This window comes from Carassius gibelio, chromosome A7 (assembly GCF_023724105.1).
Source record: "Carassius gibelio isolate Cgi1373 ecotype wild population from Czech Republic chromosome A7, carGib1.2-hapl.c, whole genome shotgun sequence".
NCBI lineage: Eukaryota > Metazoa > Chordata > Actinopteri > Cypriniformes > Cyprinidae > Carassius > Carassius gibelio.
In genome coordinates this window covers 6943876-6960798 of record NC_068377.1, presented here as the reverse complement: position 1 = coordinate 6960798, position 16923 = coordinate 6943876, and the positions used below count along the sequence as shown (strand labels likewise).

The 16923-nt window shown below is 35.6% G+C and overlaps 2 protein-coding genes across 4 annotated transcripts in view; both read right to left on the bottom strand.

The window, feature by feature from the left end:
* Positions 1-267: 267 nt before the first annotated feature.
* Positions 268-4862, bottom strand: LOC128016533 (SIN3-HDAC complex-associated factor-like). Its single transcript, XM_052601101.1, has 6 exons — positions 4711-4862; positions 3329-3467; positions 2948-3047; positions 2729-2843; positions 2037-2187; positions 268-1944 (listed from the first exon to the last, which is right to left on the bottom strand). Exons 2-6 carry the CDS (start codon positions 3454-3456, stop codon positions 1767-1769), a joined length of 672 nt encoding a protein of 223 aa, XP_052457061.1. The 5' UTR covers positions 3457-3467; positions 4711-4862; the 3' UTR covers positions 268-1766.
* Positions 4863-5907: 1045 nt separating this feature from the next.
* Positions 5908-16923, bottom strand: part of LOC128016527 (DENN domain-containing protein 5A) — a 46934-nt gene continuing 35918 nt past the window's right edge. For all 3 annotated transcript variants that reach the window (XM_052601093.1, XM_052601091.1, XM_052601092.1), the window contains 9 exons: positions 14538-14666; positions 14119-14240; positions 13130-13275; positions 11880-11998; positions 11626-11807; positions 11437-11519; positions 11219-11342; positions 10093-10261; positions 5908-8148 (listed from right to left, as the gene is read on the bottom strand). In XM_052601093.1, the coding sequence (XP_052457053.1) occupies positions 7965-8148; positions 10093-10261; positions 11219-11342; positions 11437-11519; positions 11626-11807; positions 11880-11998; positions 13130-13275; positions 14119-14240; positions 14538-14666 (1258 nt within the window). In that variant the 3' untranslated portion in view covers positions 5908-7964. The remainder of the gene's footprint in view (positions 8149-10092; positions 10262-11218; positions 11343-11436; positions 11520-11625; positions 11808-11879; positions 11999-13129; positions 13276-14118; positions 14241-14537; positions 14667-16923) is intronic.

The following is a 16923-nucleotide window of genomic DNA, read 5'->3' as shown; positions in this document are numbered from 1 at the left end:
ATATTGCTTTATTTTTTAAAGGGTTTCATTATGTATAGGGTTCTTTACTGTTAAATGAAAGTCTCTGTCCTAAGAGGGCCCTCTATGAGTCTATGTGCATTCAGAGATTCAATCTTGGCAACACCTAGGGTTCAGAAAACACAATTCATGATAGGTAATGTCCTTATTATAAGAATAGAATCTATTTTTCCATTATTTTACCCCTAATTAAAAAATAAATACATAAAAATGTAACCTTGTACTAAAAGCAATGACAAACAAGACAAATTTACTTTAAAAAATTTATGAAAATACCAATGTGAAAATTGAGATACAAAATCTTATCAATGGTAATATTATAAAAAGTATATAAAAAAAAAGAAAGTGCACAAAAACTTCTTTACAGCATTAATTGTACAGACAGCTTTGAATAAATAGCATAAGTTAAAAATGACAAATTAACTTAATGAAATGATCCGCTAAATCCCCGGTAAGGCACATTGACTGAGAATGTGCCACACTAATAGTTTAAAAAACATTTTTCCCTGAAATTTATCGACATCTTGTATTTGCTCTCATGAATTTTAAGAAGAGCTTGAAGTCAACAGTAATGCTGACGCAAAATATTGCTGGTGAATAAAAACAAACATTCATTCAAATAAGACACAGAAATACAACTGAACATCTAAATCCAATTGCAAACTCCATAATATCGCTAAAATTCAGAGCCTAAACCATTTTTTTTTTCTCAAAAGAAAAAGACAATTCTGTCACATTTCAATTAATCCAAACTGCAAAGAAAAAGAAAAAAAAAACTTACAAAAGGCTGCGGTCAATACATCAAGACTGAAAGACTATATACAATTTCATCTTTGATTACCTTTAGTGTACAATATTGAAATATGTGGCAAAAAAAAAAAAACAGTGTAAATCTCTTACTTTCTGTATAATAACACTTTCATACAACAACAAATAAAATACAAACAATCACCAACAGCCATAAAACTGATCATGCCTACAAATACATTATGCATGCTCTCATATGCCATTGTGTAAGTGATAACCGTTTAAATACTCTTGAGATAATGTATTTTTGCATCTTGTTTTTAAAAAAGATTTACAAACCCGTAACCGTTTTTAAATATTGAGCAACATCTTTATGCCAAACCAGAATGAAAACGAGATTTTACAAGCACATGTCCATATCATAGACCACAGCTGAGGTGAATTCACATTGTGAATATTGTGCCCAAGAACCCGAGACAGAAAATGCATGCGTGTGATATCACTTGAATCAGAGCAGAAGACTGCAAGGCTGAGTAAAATGTTATATTTGCTTAAAAGTACACCCATCTCATTAATGCCTCGGCCGTAATGTTAGATACAGCACTTTACATTATTCATCTGTAACCCGTCAAACTAAATGCCAAATAGAAGTCTTTTGGTGCACTGGTATGGAAAATAAGATTATATTTACAAAACACTGGTAACTCCAATAAAAAAAAGAAAAAAAAAATTACAGTAATAAAAAATGGATTACATTTAATTTCCTAACTCAGACCTATAAATATGTCCTAATGCCCACATTTTCTCCTTTTCTGTTATATATAAAAAAAGGTACAAAACTTACATTTTACAAAAGAGTCATAAAAATAATAAAAATACAAAAGCAAGGGAAAACTCAACTCATACGCAGTAATCTAACAAAGGGAAGATATCAGAGTCTACCACTGGAGACAAAGCTATGAGGGCCTCAACGAGACAGATTGGAGGGGGTTTTAGTTGGATCACCATGCCTCCTTCAGGTCCTCTGGAAGAGGGGAAGGATGTGTTTGTGAGATCTGAGAGTCCGAGGAGGATGCCAGAGCTGGACGCTTCTTGTTACAGCAGGGCTTGAAGAGACGAGGATCGATGATCACCTCACCGAAACGCCCTTTGTAGACGATCCCACAGCACACCTTTTGCCTGAGGCATATTAAGTGCAGTGTTATTCATTTATCAGCTCAACAACTAGCAGGGAACTCTTAATTAAGCATTAGTAAAACGGAAAGGAATACCTCTTCCAGTAGGACAGGTCGAGAAAGGAGAATCCCGCTGGGTTTGGACGCCTCTGCTTGGTCTCGATGTCTGACCCGTCGTCAGACTGATTACTGTGGCTGGGAGACTGAGAGGGAGACATACTGGATGTGGTGCTGTGGGCATCTGAATCTGAAAAGACATGCCAGCAAACATTAACATGCTATCTGCAAAAGAGGTCAAATGCATTTGTTTTCCACTTCAAAAAACTGTAAATTTAACATTATTTAATTACATAAAAGGTCTCATTTCAGTATTATGGAACTTACCCATGACTGATTAACAGGTTTTTAAACATACCACTGTTACACTTTTTTTTTTTTATGTCTATACAGTTTTTTATAATATTACCTTAACACTTCATAACAAAAATGAGCTGCAACTGAAATATAAAATATAATAAACCTATAAAAATTATAATATATATATAAAAAAAGTAAAATGTATGCAAGTGTATACATTTTTTTTTATATTTCAGTTACATCCCATTTCCGTTAAATTTTTTTTGATGGTTTAATCAAAAGTACAAAAATAATAAAAACGTTTTATAGAAAACTAATGAATAAAAAAAAAAAAGAAAGAAAGAAAGAAAAACACCCAACATTAAAGTGCACATGCAGTGTTAAAATAAATAAATCATATATATATAATGTTTAACAAAAGTGCAACTCACTTTGTCTTTTAAATTTATGAAGCTTTTTCAGTTTACTTTTCTTCTTTCCATCACCATTTTTGACTTTCTTGGGTTTGGTTAGCTTGAAGCCAGGTCCTGCCCTTGCATCCACCACCTTGGGGGGAAACAATGAATAAAATATATTATTCTCAAAATGGCTGTAAGCAAACGGATGTTTCCATTAAAAAAAAAAAAAAAAAAAACATAACGGTCTCTTACATGGTTCCAGTTCTTCTTTGATCCATGTGGTAATTTCTTCCAGCGTTTTACCAGCAGCACACAAGCATTGCAGATGTCTCCAACCCGATCCTCTAACAGACTGTCAATTACATCCCAATATGTTAAACAGAAAATGATTTATAGCCAGGACAGAAACGATTACTCAGATTAAGGAATAAAATGTGTAAACAAATATCTTTCAACCCATCATAATATATATATTTTTAAACCAATCTCAATGGTATTATTCGGTACATGATTCTAAGAAGATTCTCAGTTGATCTCATTAGGACTGGCTCCAAATTTTGAAAGACATTCCACTAGCATTCCTGATGGAATATTTGGAATTCTAGCGGTATCAGAGGAAAACAGAACACTCACCCGAAGCAGAGCCTGAAGTTCTCCTCATATCTGCCGCTGTCCGTGAACCGAGAACTGGATGACTTGGTTTTGCAAATACAACAGCCGTCGTTGCTGCGGTAAATCTTGGACTTGTGGAAGCCGAACATCTTGTCGGGCTCTAGACATGAATGGAGAGCGTCATTAAGACAAAGATCTCCTGCACGTTTCGCGCGCGGGATCGAAGGGGGCGGTCACGGGAACCCATCTCCTGCACTCTTTCACCCTGTTCATTCATTAATGTTGTAGAAGTTACGCAAAAAACGCAGAATCACAAGCGAGTCTGTCTGTCGCGTCTGCTGCAATGACCTACTTCTGATCTTTGACAAAAGCCCTTCGCTGCAGCCACCTTCAACACATGACCTTAGTCTTGTAATGGAAAAATAAAGAGCAGCGTGCGTTTACTGAAATTGTTTATTTGGAAAATCCTAAGAATTATAATAATGGAATTTGTACAATAATTAGGAACCAATATTGAAAAGGAAGTTCATCTGTCCTAGTTGATATATAGATATATATATATATATATATATATATATAAAATTATTATTTACAATCGGTTGCATTGGTTTCAAATTATGATCAGACATCGACTTTGACCAGAGGCGATGCTGTCACAGCAGAAGCGGTTATAAAATCGAAAGTGCAATTAAATGGGCGCCTCTTCTCAGAGTTTAAAACACGGAAAAGCCCAAACGCATGTTTGGAACACAAATAGTACGGTAATAATATTTTTAAAAACGCCTCTTAAACGCACAACATAACGCACGCTGCGCGCTTGATGCATCAATGCAAACGCGTGAACGTCTGAAAACCACATCAAACCTGACCCATTCACGAAGACCCAAGACATTACTAAATAATCATTCAGTCTTATTTGACACACGATGTGTTTTTTCTCCTTTTTTATTATTATTAACTTAACGTTAGTTCATTCGCAGCACGTTTGTATCTATGGAAACCAAAAGAGAAAAGGTAACGTTACGCGAAGGTCTGTCGTAAATTAACATTTGCGTGCGTTATTCAAATCAAATGTTCGCGAAGTTGCTTCTAAACCACACGCGAATGATATTTCCGTTAAAACACGAGTTGAACGCTACCGTCGCGTCCGTCTAAACTTCCACACAGCGCGAGAGCGCCAAAACGCGCGTCCCGGTAACAATAACAGCTAGCCCGTTAGCACGCGACCATGCCACGCTCCACATCCACGCGCGCAAACCCTGTTGTTGATGTAAATAACCGAGCTATAAAACCACTAACACCATACATTCAACACGTTACTCGCTCCGACACTGACAGTACGTAGAATTAAAACGAAGTCCTACATTCGTACTCCTAGTTCGTAACAATAACAAAGGACTTACCGTCAGAAACTTTGAATTCCGTCCGTTTTACTCGTCGTCTGCACTGCGCATGCCTTACTACGGCCACACACAGATACAGATGAATGGTGGGGGCGGGGCCTGCGTACAAACATTGAGTGAAGGGGTATGTCAGAGGAAGACCATATAAGGAGTGTAGACGCCAGTTTAAACATTATTTCACCCAATCACTGCACTCCGCTCTTGAATCTTGCATCCGGGGAAGTACAGAAGCGTCCCGTCCAGTAAGATAGCCCCTCACGGCAAAACAAAACAAGATCCAGGGGGCGTGGTCGGATCCACATCTAGGGGTGGAGATGGGTGGGTTTCGGGGAACAGGGGTGGAGACGGCCCCGTGGATCTTGTGTTCTGCAGTGAGGAGCATTTCGTCCCGTCCTGCACGTATTCTTCTTCTTGTTCTGGTTTGAATGTGAGTGAATGGACTCATTTTCCAACAATATTGTCGCTCGAATGCTTGGAATACGCTACAGTTACTGCATCTTTTATATTAGCCTATATTGCATGATATTTAATGAAAGAAACACGCCGAGATGTGATGTTTCTGATAATGTTCTTATATTGTGATTGAGTCGCAGTCGCTTGTATGTAAGCGGTATTAATATACTGTATTTAGTTAAATAATACACTTTTTATATGCGATATTAGTCTTAAAATGGATACTTAACACATAAATTGTCCACGAACTTTGAACATCTTTCATATTATATATATATACTATATATATATAGTAATGTATGTATATATATATATATATATATATATAGTAATGTGTGTATATATATAGTAATGTATATATATATATATATATATATATATATATATATATATAAATATAATATGTATATATACATTACTAGAGTTCAAGTTGTTGGTTTAAAAGAAAGCAATACGTTTAAGGTCCAGCAATAAGACATCTGAAATGCATATTAATATTATAAAAGTCTATTTTGTCTGCACTCAATGTTTCCTTATTTTTAACCACCTTTTTGCTTCCACTTGTTCCTTTTAAAATGGTGTTATTACATTAATTTTTATAATATAAATATAATTTCTTTATATGGCTATATTAAACAATAAGGCTTGACACATAAGTTACTAAAATGCTGTTTAAACTATTAAAAACAAATAAATGTAACTGATTGTAGGCTAATGCAAAAAATGAATCAATTTGCAAACCGATTTTGCTCTTGAAAGTCAAGACTTCATAATCATATTTAATTTCCACCTTTAATACATTTTATACACTGTACACAGTTGTTCAATATTTAATACTACATTACACTGCTTTGTCTATAAATGTATCAAGAGATAAAACACAAAAAAAAAATAACTCCCAGAATGCTCCTCCAGCTGTGTTTGGACAGGTACCAGAACAGTTATGATGAAATTGGCACTTGAATATCAACCTTTGATGTGCTTCTCCCAGTTATGTCCTACAAATTATGCTACACTCTAAAACAGGTGAATGATATTTCGTCAATATTCAAAAACAAAAATTTGGAGCTGTAAATATTGCATAGCAGAAACAGAGGGGATGTTGGCGTTTAACTAAAGAGAGGGACACAAACACAGCAACTGTGCTAAAATTGAATTCTACTTCAGATAGCAATTGTAGTTGGCCACAGTCGAGACCTGAGGGCTGAAGAGACGGGGAATGTGACGGTAATTTGAAAGGATTAAGTGAAACATTAATGTTATCCTTTCTGCATTGATTGTTTTTTGTTTTTACAGTCCATCTCGTAAAATATGCTTGAGCATCACTTTCATTTCATTTTAGGGGATCACAATAAGCTCAAGAAGACAGTTCACCCATTTTCTGTGTGGAAAGCAAAATGAGACACTTAGAAAAAGGTCCAAGCTGCTCTTTTCCCATTTATTGAAAGTGGAAAGGACACGAGACATTCACTTTAAATGGGGAAGAAAAACAAAGAGAAAAAACTGTGATTATGGAATAACATGAGGAGTAAATGATGACCAACTTTTTAGACCAACACTTTTAAGTGTCTTACGCTCACTAAGGCCACTTTGATTTGATCAAAAATAGTTTTTAGAAAAGTTCTCTCTCTCTCTTTTTTTAAGTAATTTATTCTTGTCACGCCACATCAGTCATTACTTCAGTCTTCAGTGTCATTTGAATATGATCCTTCAGAAATCTTTCTAATATGCTGATTTAGTTTTCAGTTATTATCAAGTATTATTGGTTCTCAATTCTATAAAATGGTTCTTATTATTAACTATTTTGGATTTTTTGTTTTGCTGCTTAATATTTTTGTGGAAACAGAAATTTCAAAAGAACAGCATTTATTTGAAATAGATTTTTTAGGATCATAAAAATCTTTACAGTCATTTACAATCAATTTAATGCATATGTGCTGAATAAAACTACACACACACACACACACATATATATATATCTATCAATAATTGATAAATGAGAAAAATATTAGCTTATTAGAATTTCTGAAGGATCATGTGACACTCACTGAAAACTGAAGTAATGATTGCTGAAAATTCAGCTTTTAACAGAAATAAATTACTTTTTTAATATATTCAATTAGCCTTGATAAGCATAAGACATCTTTTTTTTTATTTTTTTTTTTTTATTAATTTAAACTTTTGACCGGTAGTGTCATTTTTGGGTGAACTGTGCCTTTAATCTGATTTGCATTTAGAGGAAAATTACACAAGTCCCTGGCATTGTTACAAAAAAAAAGAGCCTTTTCTCATCTTTCCTTTCTTATTTTAAGTAAAAATATGATTTCCCCACAAGTCGTACTTATAAAGCATACTTCTAAATCCTTTGCTTCGAACTCTGCATTGTGACAGTATGGATTAGATTAGAGCACAGAGCAAGCAACCTGACACATATCAAAATAACACAGCTCTTCTTTGAAAATATAATAACAGCTTTTCTTACATGTTTTCCTTTTAAATATAGCCATTGTCAGCAGTCCTCAACAACAACGAAAAATATTGAGCTTTTAATAAAATGGTTTAGCACAGGTGGGGGTTTTCACCTTCCGTGAAAAGTATAGATGAAAATAAAGGACGTATTTGAATGTCAGTAACGTCGTTGATGAAAATTATGAAACGTCTGAAAAGGCTCATTGCACTTGATATATGGCAAACATGACAGTAGCTTTAACATAAGCACATTTAGTCATTTGTTCAAGTCTCTCCATATAAAAAAGTTAGTCCATGGTCCCACTGATCTGTGTTAGCTCTATATTCAGGCTTTATATCCCGATCCCTTTGACGAGAGAGGCCTCCAGAGTGATGTTGAATTCCTGCAGAGTCTGTAGCACTCGAATCAGAGAGTTCACCAGAGAATGGTCCTTTAAGAGCGCCATGTCCTCGTACATCTGTGCTGTGATTGGACACTCGGCAAGAAGCGCAATCCAGTGGTGCAGCAGGTGATCTCTGCAAGACAAGATCAATATGAAAAATGAGTATAAAAAAAAAAAAAGATTCTCCAATGCATCGTGATTATCTTTTCAATAATTACGAAAAGATCTGAATCAGTTCTAAGGTTTGTTTTTTCCATATACCGTATTTTTTGGACTATAAGTCGCACCTGAGTATAAGTTGCATCAGTCCAAAAAATGATGAGGAAAAAAACATATATAAGTCGCACCGGACTATAAGTCGCATTTATTTAGAACTAAGAACCAAGCGAAAACATGACCGTCTCCAGCCGGTAATGTTTTCTATTGGTTCATTTCTCTTGGTTCATTTCTCTCGGTTCATGTCAAATTAATTTTGATAAATAAGTCGCACCTGACTATAAGTCGCAGGACCAGCCAAACTATGAAAAAAAAGTGTGACTTATAGTCCGGAAAATACGGTATGTGTGATGGAATCGTGTACTAGAGAAAATCATATTCTGATTACTGACATTTACACACAAGAACACACACAAAACCATGAAACAAGGATATAAAATTGTGTAAGGATTCATGTTTGAAGTGAAATACAAGGGCAATTGGGGTCTCCACTGCACAGGATATATGCTGTGAGATATCTGATTTGCTTGACAATTGCGAATTCACCCACTGATATTTCCGTGTTTTACCTTCCAAATGCTTTACCAACACATCATTCATGCCAAATTTATTTCGAATGCTCAAGTTTGCTTTGTGTGTGCTTGTTTTGAAGTGGGCATGCAGCACTGTGCTATGCTATTGAATCACCAAACGCTTTAATGATGCAATGTAAACACAGTCAGTTGTCTTAAGATCTGTGCACCATTGTGAATGCAGATTATTAGACCTGCAGCTGTCTATGATTTCATAATTTATAACTTATAATAATGTAAAAAAAAAATGCCTCACTGCCTTATAAAAAATTGTTTGTTCACACTTGCCTTTAAAATTGACACATACTTCACATGTCTGCATACCTAACACGGCCTACACACGTGCATGACGTCACCGTTTTCAAAGATTTCCGTTTCGGGTGTTTACACTGAAACATCAACAGTGGCGGTTTCAAAAACTTGCACTTTGAAAACTGTTTTCAAAAATATGCATGTTCAGTCCAAAAAACTCTGTTGTCATGTAAACGAACAGGCAAAACGCATAAAAAGTTGCCCAGTTTTTAGCTGAAAATGTTGTCATGTGCAAGTATTTGGTAATGCCATATCACGGTAATGAATATGCACGATATTGTTATTGTGGGCACTTCTAAATACCGCAAATAATTACATTACAAATTATTCTGAATTTGGAATGCATTTTAATTTAAGAATACTATCCCCATCAACTGGTCAAAATGCACAACACCGCTGTATGCTGCTTGAAAGACTCTGTGCGTTCTGATGTATATAAGGACGCATGAGAAGCACATGGAGGAACACGTAAGGGACTGAATGAAAGCTGAATGAAAGCACATTCACTCTCTTGACAGCAGATAGCGCTAAACTGCAGAAAATGCAACTGTATTGCAACTGTTAATACTGTTTACTGTGATGAAAGCATGAGCAATTAATCGCAACAGGAAAATTTGATACCGGCATATCTCTACATGTAACATTACATTTTTGCTTGTAATGTGTTTTTTAAATCACCTTTATTACTTTAGATTTACTTGTATGTTTTGAAGCTATATTTAGTTAGTTAATAAATCTAAACATGTAATTGTTTTGATTTATTTTTAATTTGTAGTTATGCAATATAATAAAATAAAATATAATAAAATAAAATGTAATACTTCAAGTCAGTAAACGCCTTAATTAATAAGAAAAACATAGATCAAGGAAAATTTTAGAATTGGATTGTGAATTCTAGAGTCAGAAAGATTCCCATGCATGTTGGTTCTCAAAACTCAGTTCAAACAGCCAACAGTTTAATGTAAATAATGACCAACCTGGCTCCGAGACACACAAGCATCTGAAACTTCCCGTCTTTGCCAATGTTTCTGGGTGTGTTGTTGATGGCACGCATGAAATTACAGAAATGACGCACCCTCATCTTCCAGTTCTCATCCTGGGTCATCTGACTCTGTTCTGTACTCTCAAAGTACACCTGCGCTTTTTCTGTGGAATAGATAAGAGAGGATTTACAGGTATCATGCATGTTCCTGAAAAGATTTAGGTTTGAACAAACTCCTAGCTTCCACTTCAAACTACGAACTGTCCGATGCACTTCTCAGTGTACTAAGATAAAATCTGATTGGCTGTTTTAGTAAGGACACACAGGTGTTTCTAATCAGTCTGGAAACACGCTATTTTTCAGTGAGCCCTTTTGAAAATACACCTGCGAAATATACAAATCTTTGTAATCTTTTAATAAAATTAGCTTTTTTCCCCACTAGTGTGGTATATAAAGTTAGGAATAATTAATTCTTTTCAGTGTTTTATGCTCACCAAGGCTGGATTTATTTGTGAAATTCAAAAATAAAGTAAAAACCATGGAAGCCCGTTCATAAATGCATAAATGAATGTGACTTTTTTCTCAAGATTCTAAGTTTATATCTCACAGGTGTTGTTTTTTTGTTCCCCCACCATGAAAAAAAAATAATAAAAGCACTAATTGTGACTTTTATTTCACAATTAAGATTTTTTTTCATGCGACTGTAAGTTTATATGTCACAATTTGGACTGTTCTTCTCAGAGCTACAAGCTTATATCTTGCTATATGACTTTTTTCTTAGAAATGCAAGTCATATAGCAAAGTCAGTGCTGTGAGGAAAAAAATGACAGAATTGTAAGATTTTTTTTTTTTTTTATCCCATGGTGGAAACGAGCTTTCATAAAAAAAATGTAATATTGTGAAACATTATTACAATTTGAAATAAATGTTTTATATTTTATTTTATTATAAACTTTAATTTATTCTTGAGATGGCATAGCTGAATGTTTAGCAGTCACATGATCCTTCAGAAATCATTCTAATAAAGTGGGCGGTTTCCTGACCAAAACGAGCAATTAACAAACACACTTTTACTTATAAGAAAAAAAATATATTTTATGGAATGTAATAGCATTTGTTACCTAGAAAGTCCCAAATGAAGACGTTCTTGAAAAGGCGCGGTGACTTGAAGCCATGCTGGAACACCTGCTCCAGAGCCCATACTAAACCATACTCTCCACACAGAAGCAATGTGAGGCTTCCTCTCTACAACAGAAGAACGACGAAAGATCATCCATATGTGTCGTTTTCATTCACATTTGTCCTCTGCAAAGGTTTCACAGATAAAAAAATACTTTACCTCTTTTTCTGGCTTATGGAAGTGTTTGACGATACCGTTGATGGCCTCTCCCACTCCTTCCTGGATCTGGCCCGTGTTTAACTCTAGTGGGCACACAATGGGAAATGTGCTTGAGACTGCAGCAATACGTGTGGTTAGAAAATCTATGAGATATGACTTTTGACTTTGATGAGATTTCCAAGTACATACTTGGTTTGCTGTTTGGCGAAATGGTGACAAATCTTCGCATCATCCCGGGGGATTGCTGCATTGGAGGAGTCCGGCACATTCTGTCGTCAGTCTCAGTCGTGTTAGTCGCCAGTTCGCCCACCAGTATCCTCTCCAAGCTGCCATCATCTACTCCCTTCCCGAGCCAACGGCCGCATGGAAACCTACGCAACAACAGCCCCGCAGTCAGTTAATGAATAATGTGATTATGGTGCTCCTAAAATCTTGGTACTCACTTGTAGGTGTGCCCTGTGATCCCGTTGCGGACCATTACACACTCCACTAGCCACTTAGCATACAGTCCTGAGTTATCATGGCCCATCTGTACTGTGGTCAGCTTCCCCAGGTTCTGGCACTGTGCAAAGTACAGACAGAAATATTCAACAAACCTTAGGACAACTTTGATGAAAGGTTTTGATCCACTTCATATGTTGACTACTATAGGGCTGAGTATTGAGATGATTTCAATCTCATTCAGTTCAATATTGATTCATTTGGATATGTAAGCAATCAGCAATCTCTCTCAACTAATGCTGTAAACTATACAATAAACCAGGGATCCTCAAATCTGGACCCCGAGATCCACTTTCCTGCAGAGTTTAGCTAACCCTAATCAAACACACCTGAGCATGCTAATCAATGTCAATCAATGTCTTTGGGATCATTCAAAAATGGCACACAGGTGACTTTAATCAGGGTTGGAGCTAAACTCTGCAGTGCATTGGACCTCCAGGGTAAGATTTGAGGAAGGGGGCAATAAACCATGCCATTTAGTAAATTACTGGTACTATATTGAAGTAATTTTAATCAAACTTTTAAATTGCACATAAGAGTTATTTTTATAATAAAAAAGTGTATTATATAATACAAAATTATTATTATATCTATTACAATACAAAAATATATATAATTTGCATGTTACTGCTGGCTATGCATTCTCTATATGACTGTACAGTATGTGACAAATAAAAATCTTGAATCTTGTTGAAATTTAAACATTTAAACAGTGAATGTCTGATGACTGATTTAATCAAACTGAAAAACAGGTTTATTAAAAATATAATTAATATTATGTAATAAAGTACATATATATTTAGCAAAACATTCCTTTCTAGAATTAATTTTTTTTACATAACTATTGAGTTTAGGGTTACCGAATGGCCAAAATGTATTATTTGAATTTTGCAAAAGAATCGACAGAATTTGAAAGCTGAGTCTTTGTTTCATAGCAAAAGAAATAAAGCACAATGCTCACTCATTGTGATCTATTGGATGGGAGGTACACTAAAAATGTTTTTAGTAAGTTTTGTTCACGCATCAACTGAAGACAGCACAGATTCTTTGGATTAAAGAATAATTGTCTGTTAATCAAAATCAGAATCTAATAAAATCAAGAAATTTTTTCAACCCAGTTTTAACATATACCTCAGTGAATCCAGTGTAATAGGTAATAGCCATGTAGGTGTGTTGATATATATTGGTTTACCTCAAATGTAATCTCCAGAGTGTTTTTGGGGACCTGCAGGACCCCGGTCTCAGCTAGCTCCCCTGACACACACACCCAGGGGTTGGCCGTAAACATGGAGCCACCTAGTTTCTTGCTGGGAATGATGACCACATGGTATTGTATCACTGCGAACAACAACAACAAGGACAAGGTCAAAAGAAGAAAATGCAGAGTGCAGAGTTTTTTAATACCAGAGTTAAATGTGTACCCAAAAATGATAATTCTCTCATCATTACTCTCCCTTATGCTGTCCCAGATGTATACGACTTTTCTTCTTCAGATGAACACTAACAGATTTTTTTGAAAATAATAAATCTATGTGAGTCTATATAATACAAGTAGATGGGTCCATCAAAACCATACATAACGAACACGACATTAAGCCATATGACTCCAGTTGGTTACAGTCATGCTGGTTAAGAGTGGTTTTTAAAGTATCAGCTTTGAGGGACCCGTCCATTACATGGACTCACAAAGATAGATGGTTTTTCCTAAAATCTCTGTTCCATAGAAAAAAGGGGTGAGTAGATGATGACAGAGGTTTGGTTTTTGGGTGGAGTATCCCTTTAATTTATTTATTATACATGATAACAGTAGTCACAATCATTAAGCTAGTGTTATATTAGTAAGTAACCTCATTAATATTTTAATAATTTAATGCAACGTTCATAAATCACAAATTTGAAAGTATTGAGGCATTGAAAATGCCTTAGGAAAATATGCCTTTGAAAATATAAAATATATATATTGATTGCAAAAAACCATTCTTCTGTGAAATGCAAAAGATGGTATTTTGTTGGTAACCAACCGTTCAAGTTCCCATTGACTTCCACTGTATGGTCAAAACATATAATGGAATACAATGGGAACAAATCTGTTTGGTTACCAACATAACGTTATTTCATTTTTAGGTGGACTATCCCTTTAATGGTACACTGTGTTTGTAGTGAGAGTTTGGTGACTCTTACTAATCGTGGTGAAGACGTTGGTAAAGCAGAAGTAGTCCACAGCGTTGAAAGAGAGGAGATGGTAGAGGAACTGCTCCTTCTCATCATCACAGCGCAGGAAAGCGTAGCGCTTATAGAGTTTCCTTCAAACAAATACAACCAAACACATGAAACCATACAGTACAAATCTGAACACAAAAGCTTTAAAAGGAAAACAGTTGAAAGATAAGTGCATGAGGAAAAGTTCAAATGCATTTCAATTCAGATGAGGATACAACAAAGAATTCTTTAATGAGGATGAGCCACTTTAATATATCTATTTTTAATGGTGCTTTATTCTTTGCGATGCTACATCTCCTGCATTTTAACTGTCTGATATAAACAGTACATTTGATTCATAACGCCGCCTTTTATGTCTCTAACTAGACACTAGGTCTTACTTGGTGAGCTCATGGTCAGACAGAAGTTGCTTCAGGTGTCTGGACAACAGTTTCTTCTCCATGGAAAGACGCACCCATGCCCTGGCCTTCCCAACGTCTGTCTTGATCTCACTGATGTTCTGTATGTGCCTGAAGAACGACAGACAGTGAATTACAGTCACAAAATGGGACTTCAAATGCAAGGTATTGTCCTAACTAGCCAAAATCTCAACTCTCAACTCAACTTTTATTTATAAAGCACTTTCAAAACCATTAGAATGGACCAAAGTGCTGTCCATAAGTATGCTGATCAATAACTCTAAAATACATTCAAACATTAATCACATTAAAACAAGACAGAAGAGAATCAAACAACAAGTCACTCACAGTTCTCAGACCTAATCAAACGCCAATAGCTTGATTAAATAAATAAGTCTTCAACTCCTTTTTAAAAATATCCATGCCTGATGAGGTTTTTAGGGATAGTGGCAACACATTCCAAAGTGCAGGAGAAAAAGCACGATGCAGCATTCTGGACACACTGAAGACGAGTAACTAGTGATTCATTTATGCCCAGATAAAGAGCTTTACAATAGTCAAGCCGCTTTGAAACAAAGGCATGCACAACAATCTCCAAGTCCTTGTTCGAAAGAATTGGTTTCATTTTAGACAATTCTCTTAACTGAAAGAAAGATGATTTCACAACGCTGTTAACTTGACGAGCAAAGCGTAAGTCAGAATCGAAAAATACTCCAAGGTTCTTTACATAACTTTGCATATTTCTGGACAGTAGTCTATTATTTCCAGCCGGAGCATTCCCAAGCTCCTTGTTCCCAAATATAATGAACTCAGTCTTATCCTCATTTAATTATAAAAAATTATTTGCTAGCCATCCCTTTACCTCAGTCAAGCACTTATAAAAATTAGAAAAAATATGCACAACCATCACACTCCAAAAGAAGGTACTATTGTTAATCATCAGCATACAAGTGATAGTTAATATTATGCTGCTTAAAAATACACCCCAGGGGTAACATATACAGAAAGAACAGAGTCGGACCAAGGATTGATCCCTGAGGAACCCCCCAAGAAATAGCAGGGTCCCAAAATATGATATGGTATGAGCAACAGGGAACAGAGTTCATCATTTTTGCTTGACTGTAATATTCATTGTCAAAGTGGCGGCTGAATAATTAACCTCAAAAAAATAAAATAAATAAGAAAGTTCAAACTGTGAACAAGCAAATGTATTTTAATGGCAAACACTGTATCAGTCACTGGGTTTGTAATTCGAACAATGTTAATATGGTTTATTTGAATCTGAATTTCAATACAGAAGTGCACTTGCAAAGAAAGGCTGTCCAAATACTCTTCTGATCGGCATATTGAATTGTGATTGATTTTATTGTAATTTATGTTCGTGTCATGTCTAGTGTGGACAGATATTGCCTGACACTGGAATCTAAGCGCATCATGTCTGGTTGTATGCAGTGGAAATTTGCCAGCGTTCTCAGGAGCCGTTTCAGAAGAGAGAATGGGGGCAAGAGAAATGGTTCACAGACTCCCTGGAGCATCAGCCAGCCTGCTTTTATCTATCGCTCGAAGACGCTATCATGCATGCCACGTCCAGACGCATTCTCTTCCACTCCACCTCTGGTAGTCAATGCTGTCTGATCTTCCATTACATAAATGCATTATAGTGTTTAATGCTGCCCTCCAGATTCTACAAACCTCAGACTTCAATATGCAAACCTGCAGCCATAACCTTAATGTACTAAACCATGCCATTGTCTTGCTATTTTATGCTGATATCAGAAAACAAGCTTCTTTCACAAATGCTATTACTGAAATGGTATGTTTATCAGTTAGTATCTTCAGTAGGAAGCGAGTAATGTCATGCTAAGGCTTTCCCGCACTGCTATGTCACGGCACAGCTCAGCAGGGGTCTGGTGCTAATTAGGCTGGAAATAATGTGGCGACATGAAACGTCTCTGTGCTTTCTTCACGCAATCCTTTCCATAAACTCACTTTTTATCACAAACAAACATGTGATCTCCTATTTGGCCTTAGATTTCAGGGTATATTTTCACAGGAAGATTCCTGTTTGTTTTAGACTTTCAAAATATTTTTCTACTAGTTTTTTTTTTTTTGACACAAAAGTTTATTTTGACATTAATAGCGAACACTTTAAATGACTAATGTAGTAATTTAATGTACTGAGTTAACTTGACAGACATCCTGTTCCTATGTTTTTTGTATCGTAGCAGCCACTATTTTTTACTTTCTTGTGTGAAAGTAATGTGCCCATGATACTTTGGTGTCAATAATGGTTGTCCATTCAACCGTTGGTTTTTTTTTTTTTTGGCCTTTCATAATTAACTTAGCAAAATCTAAGGCAAAAACCAGC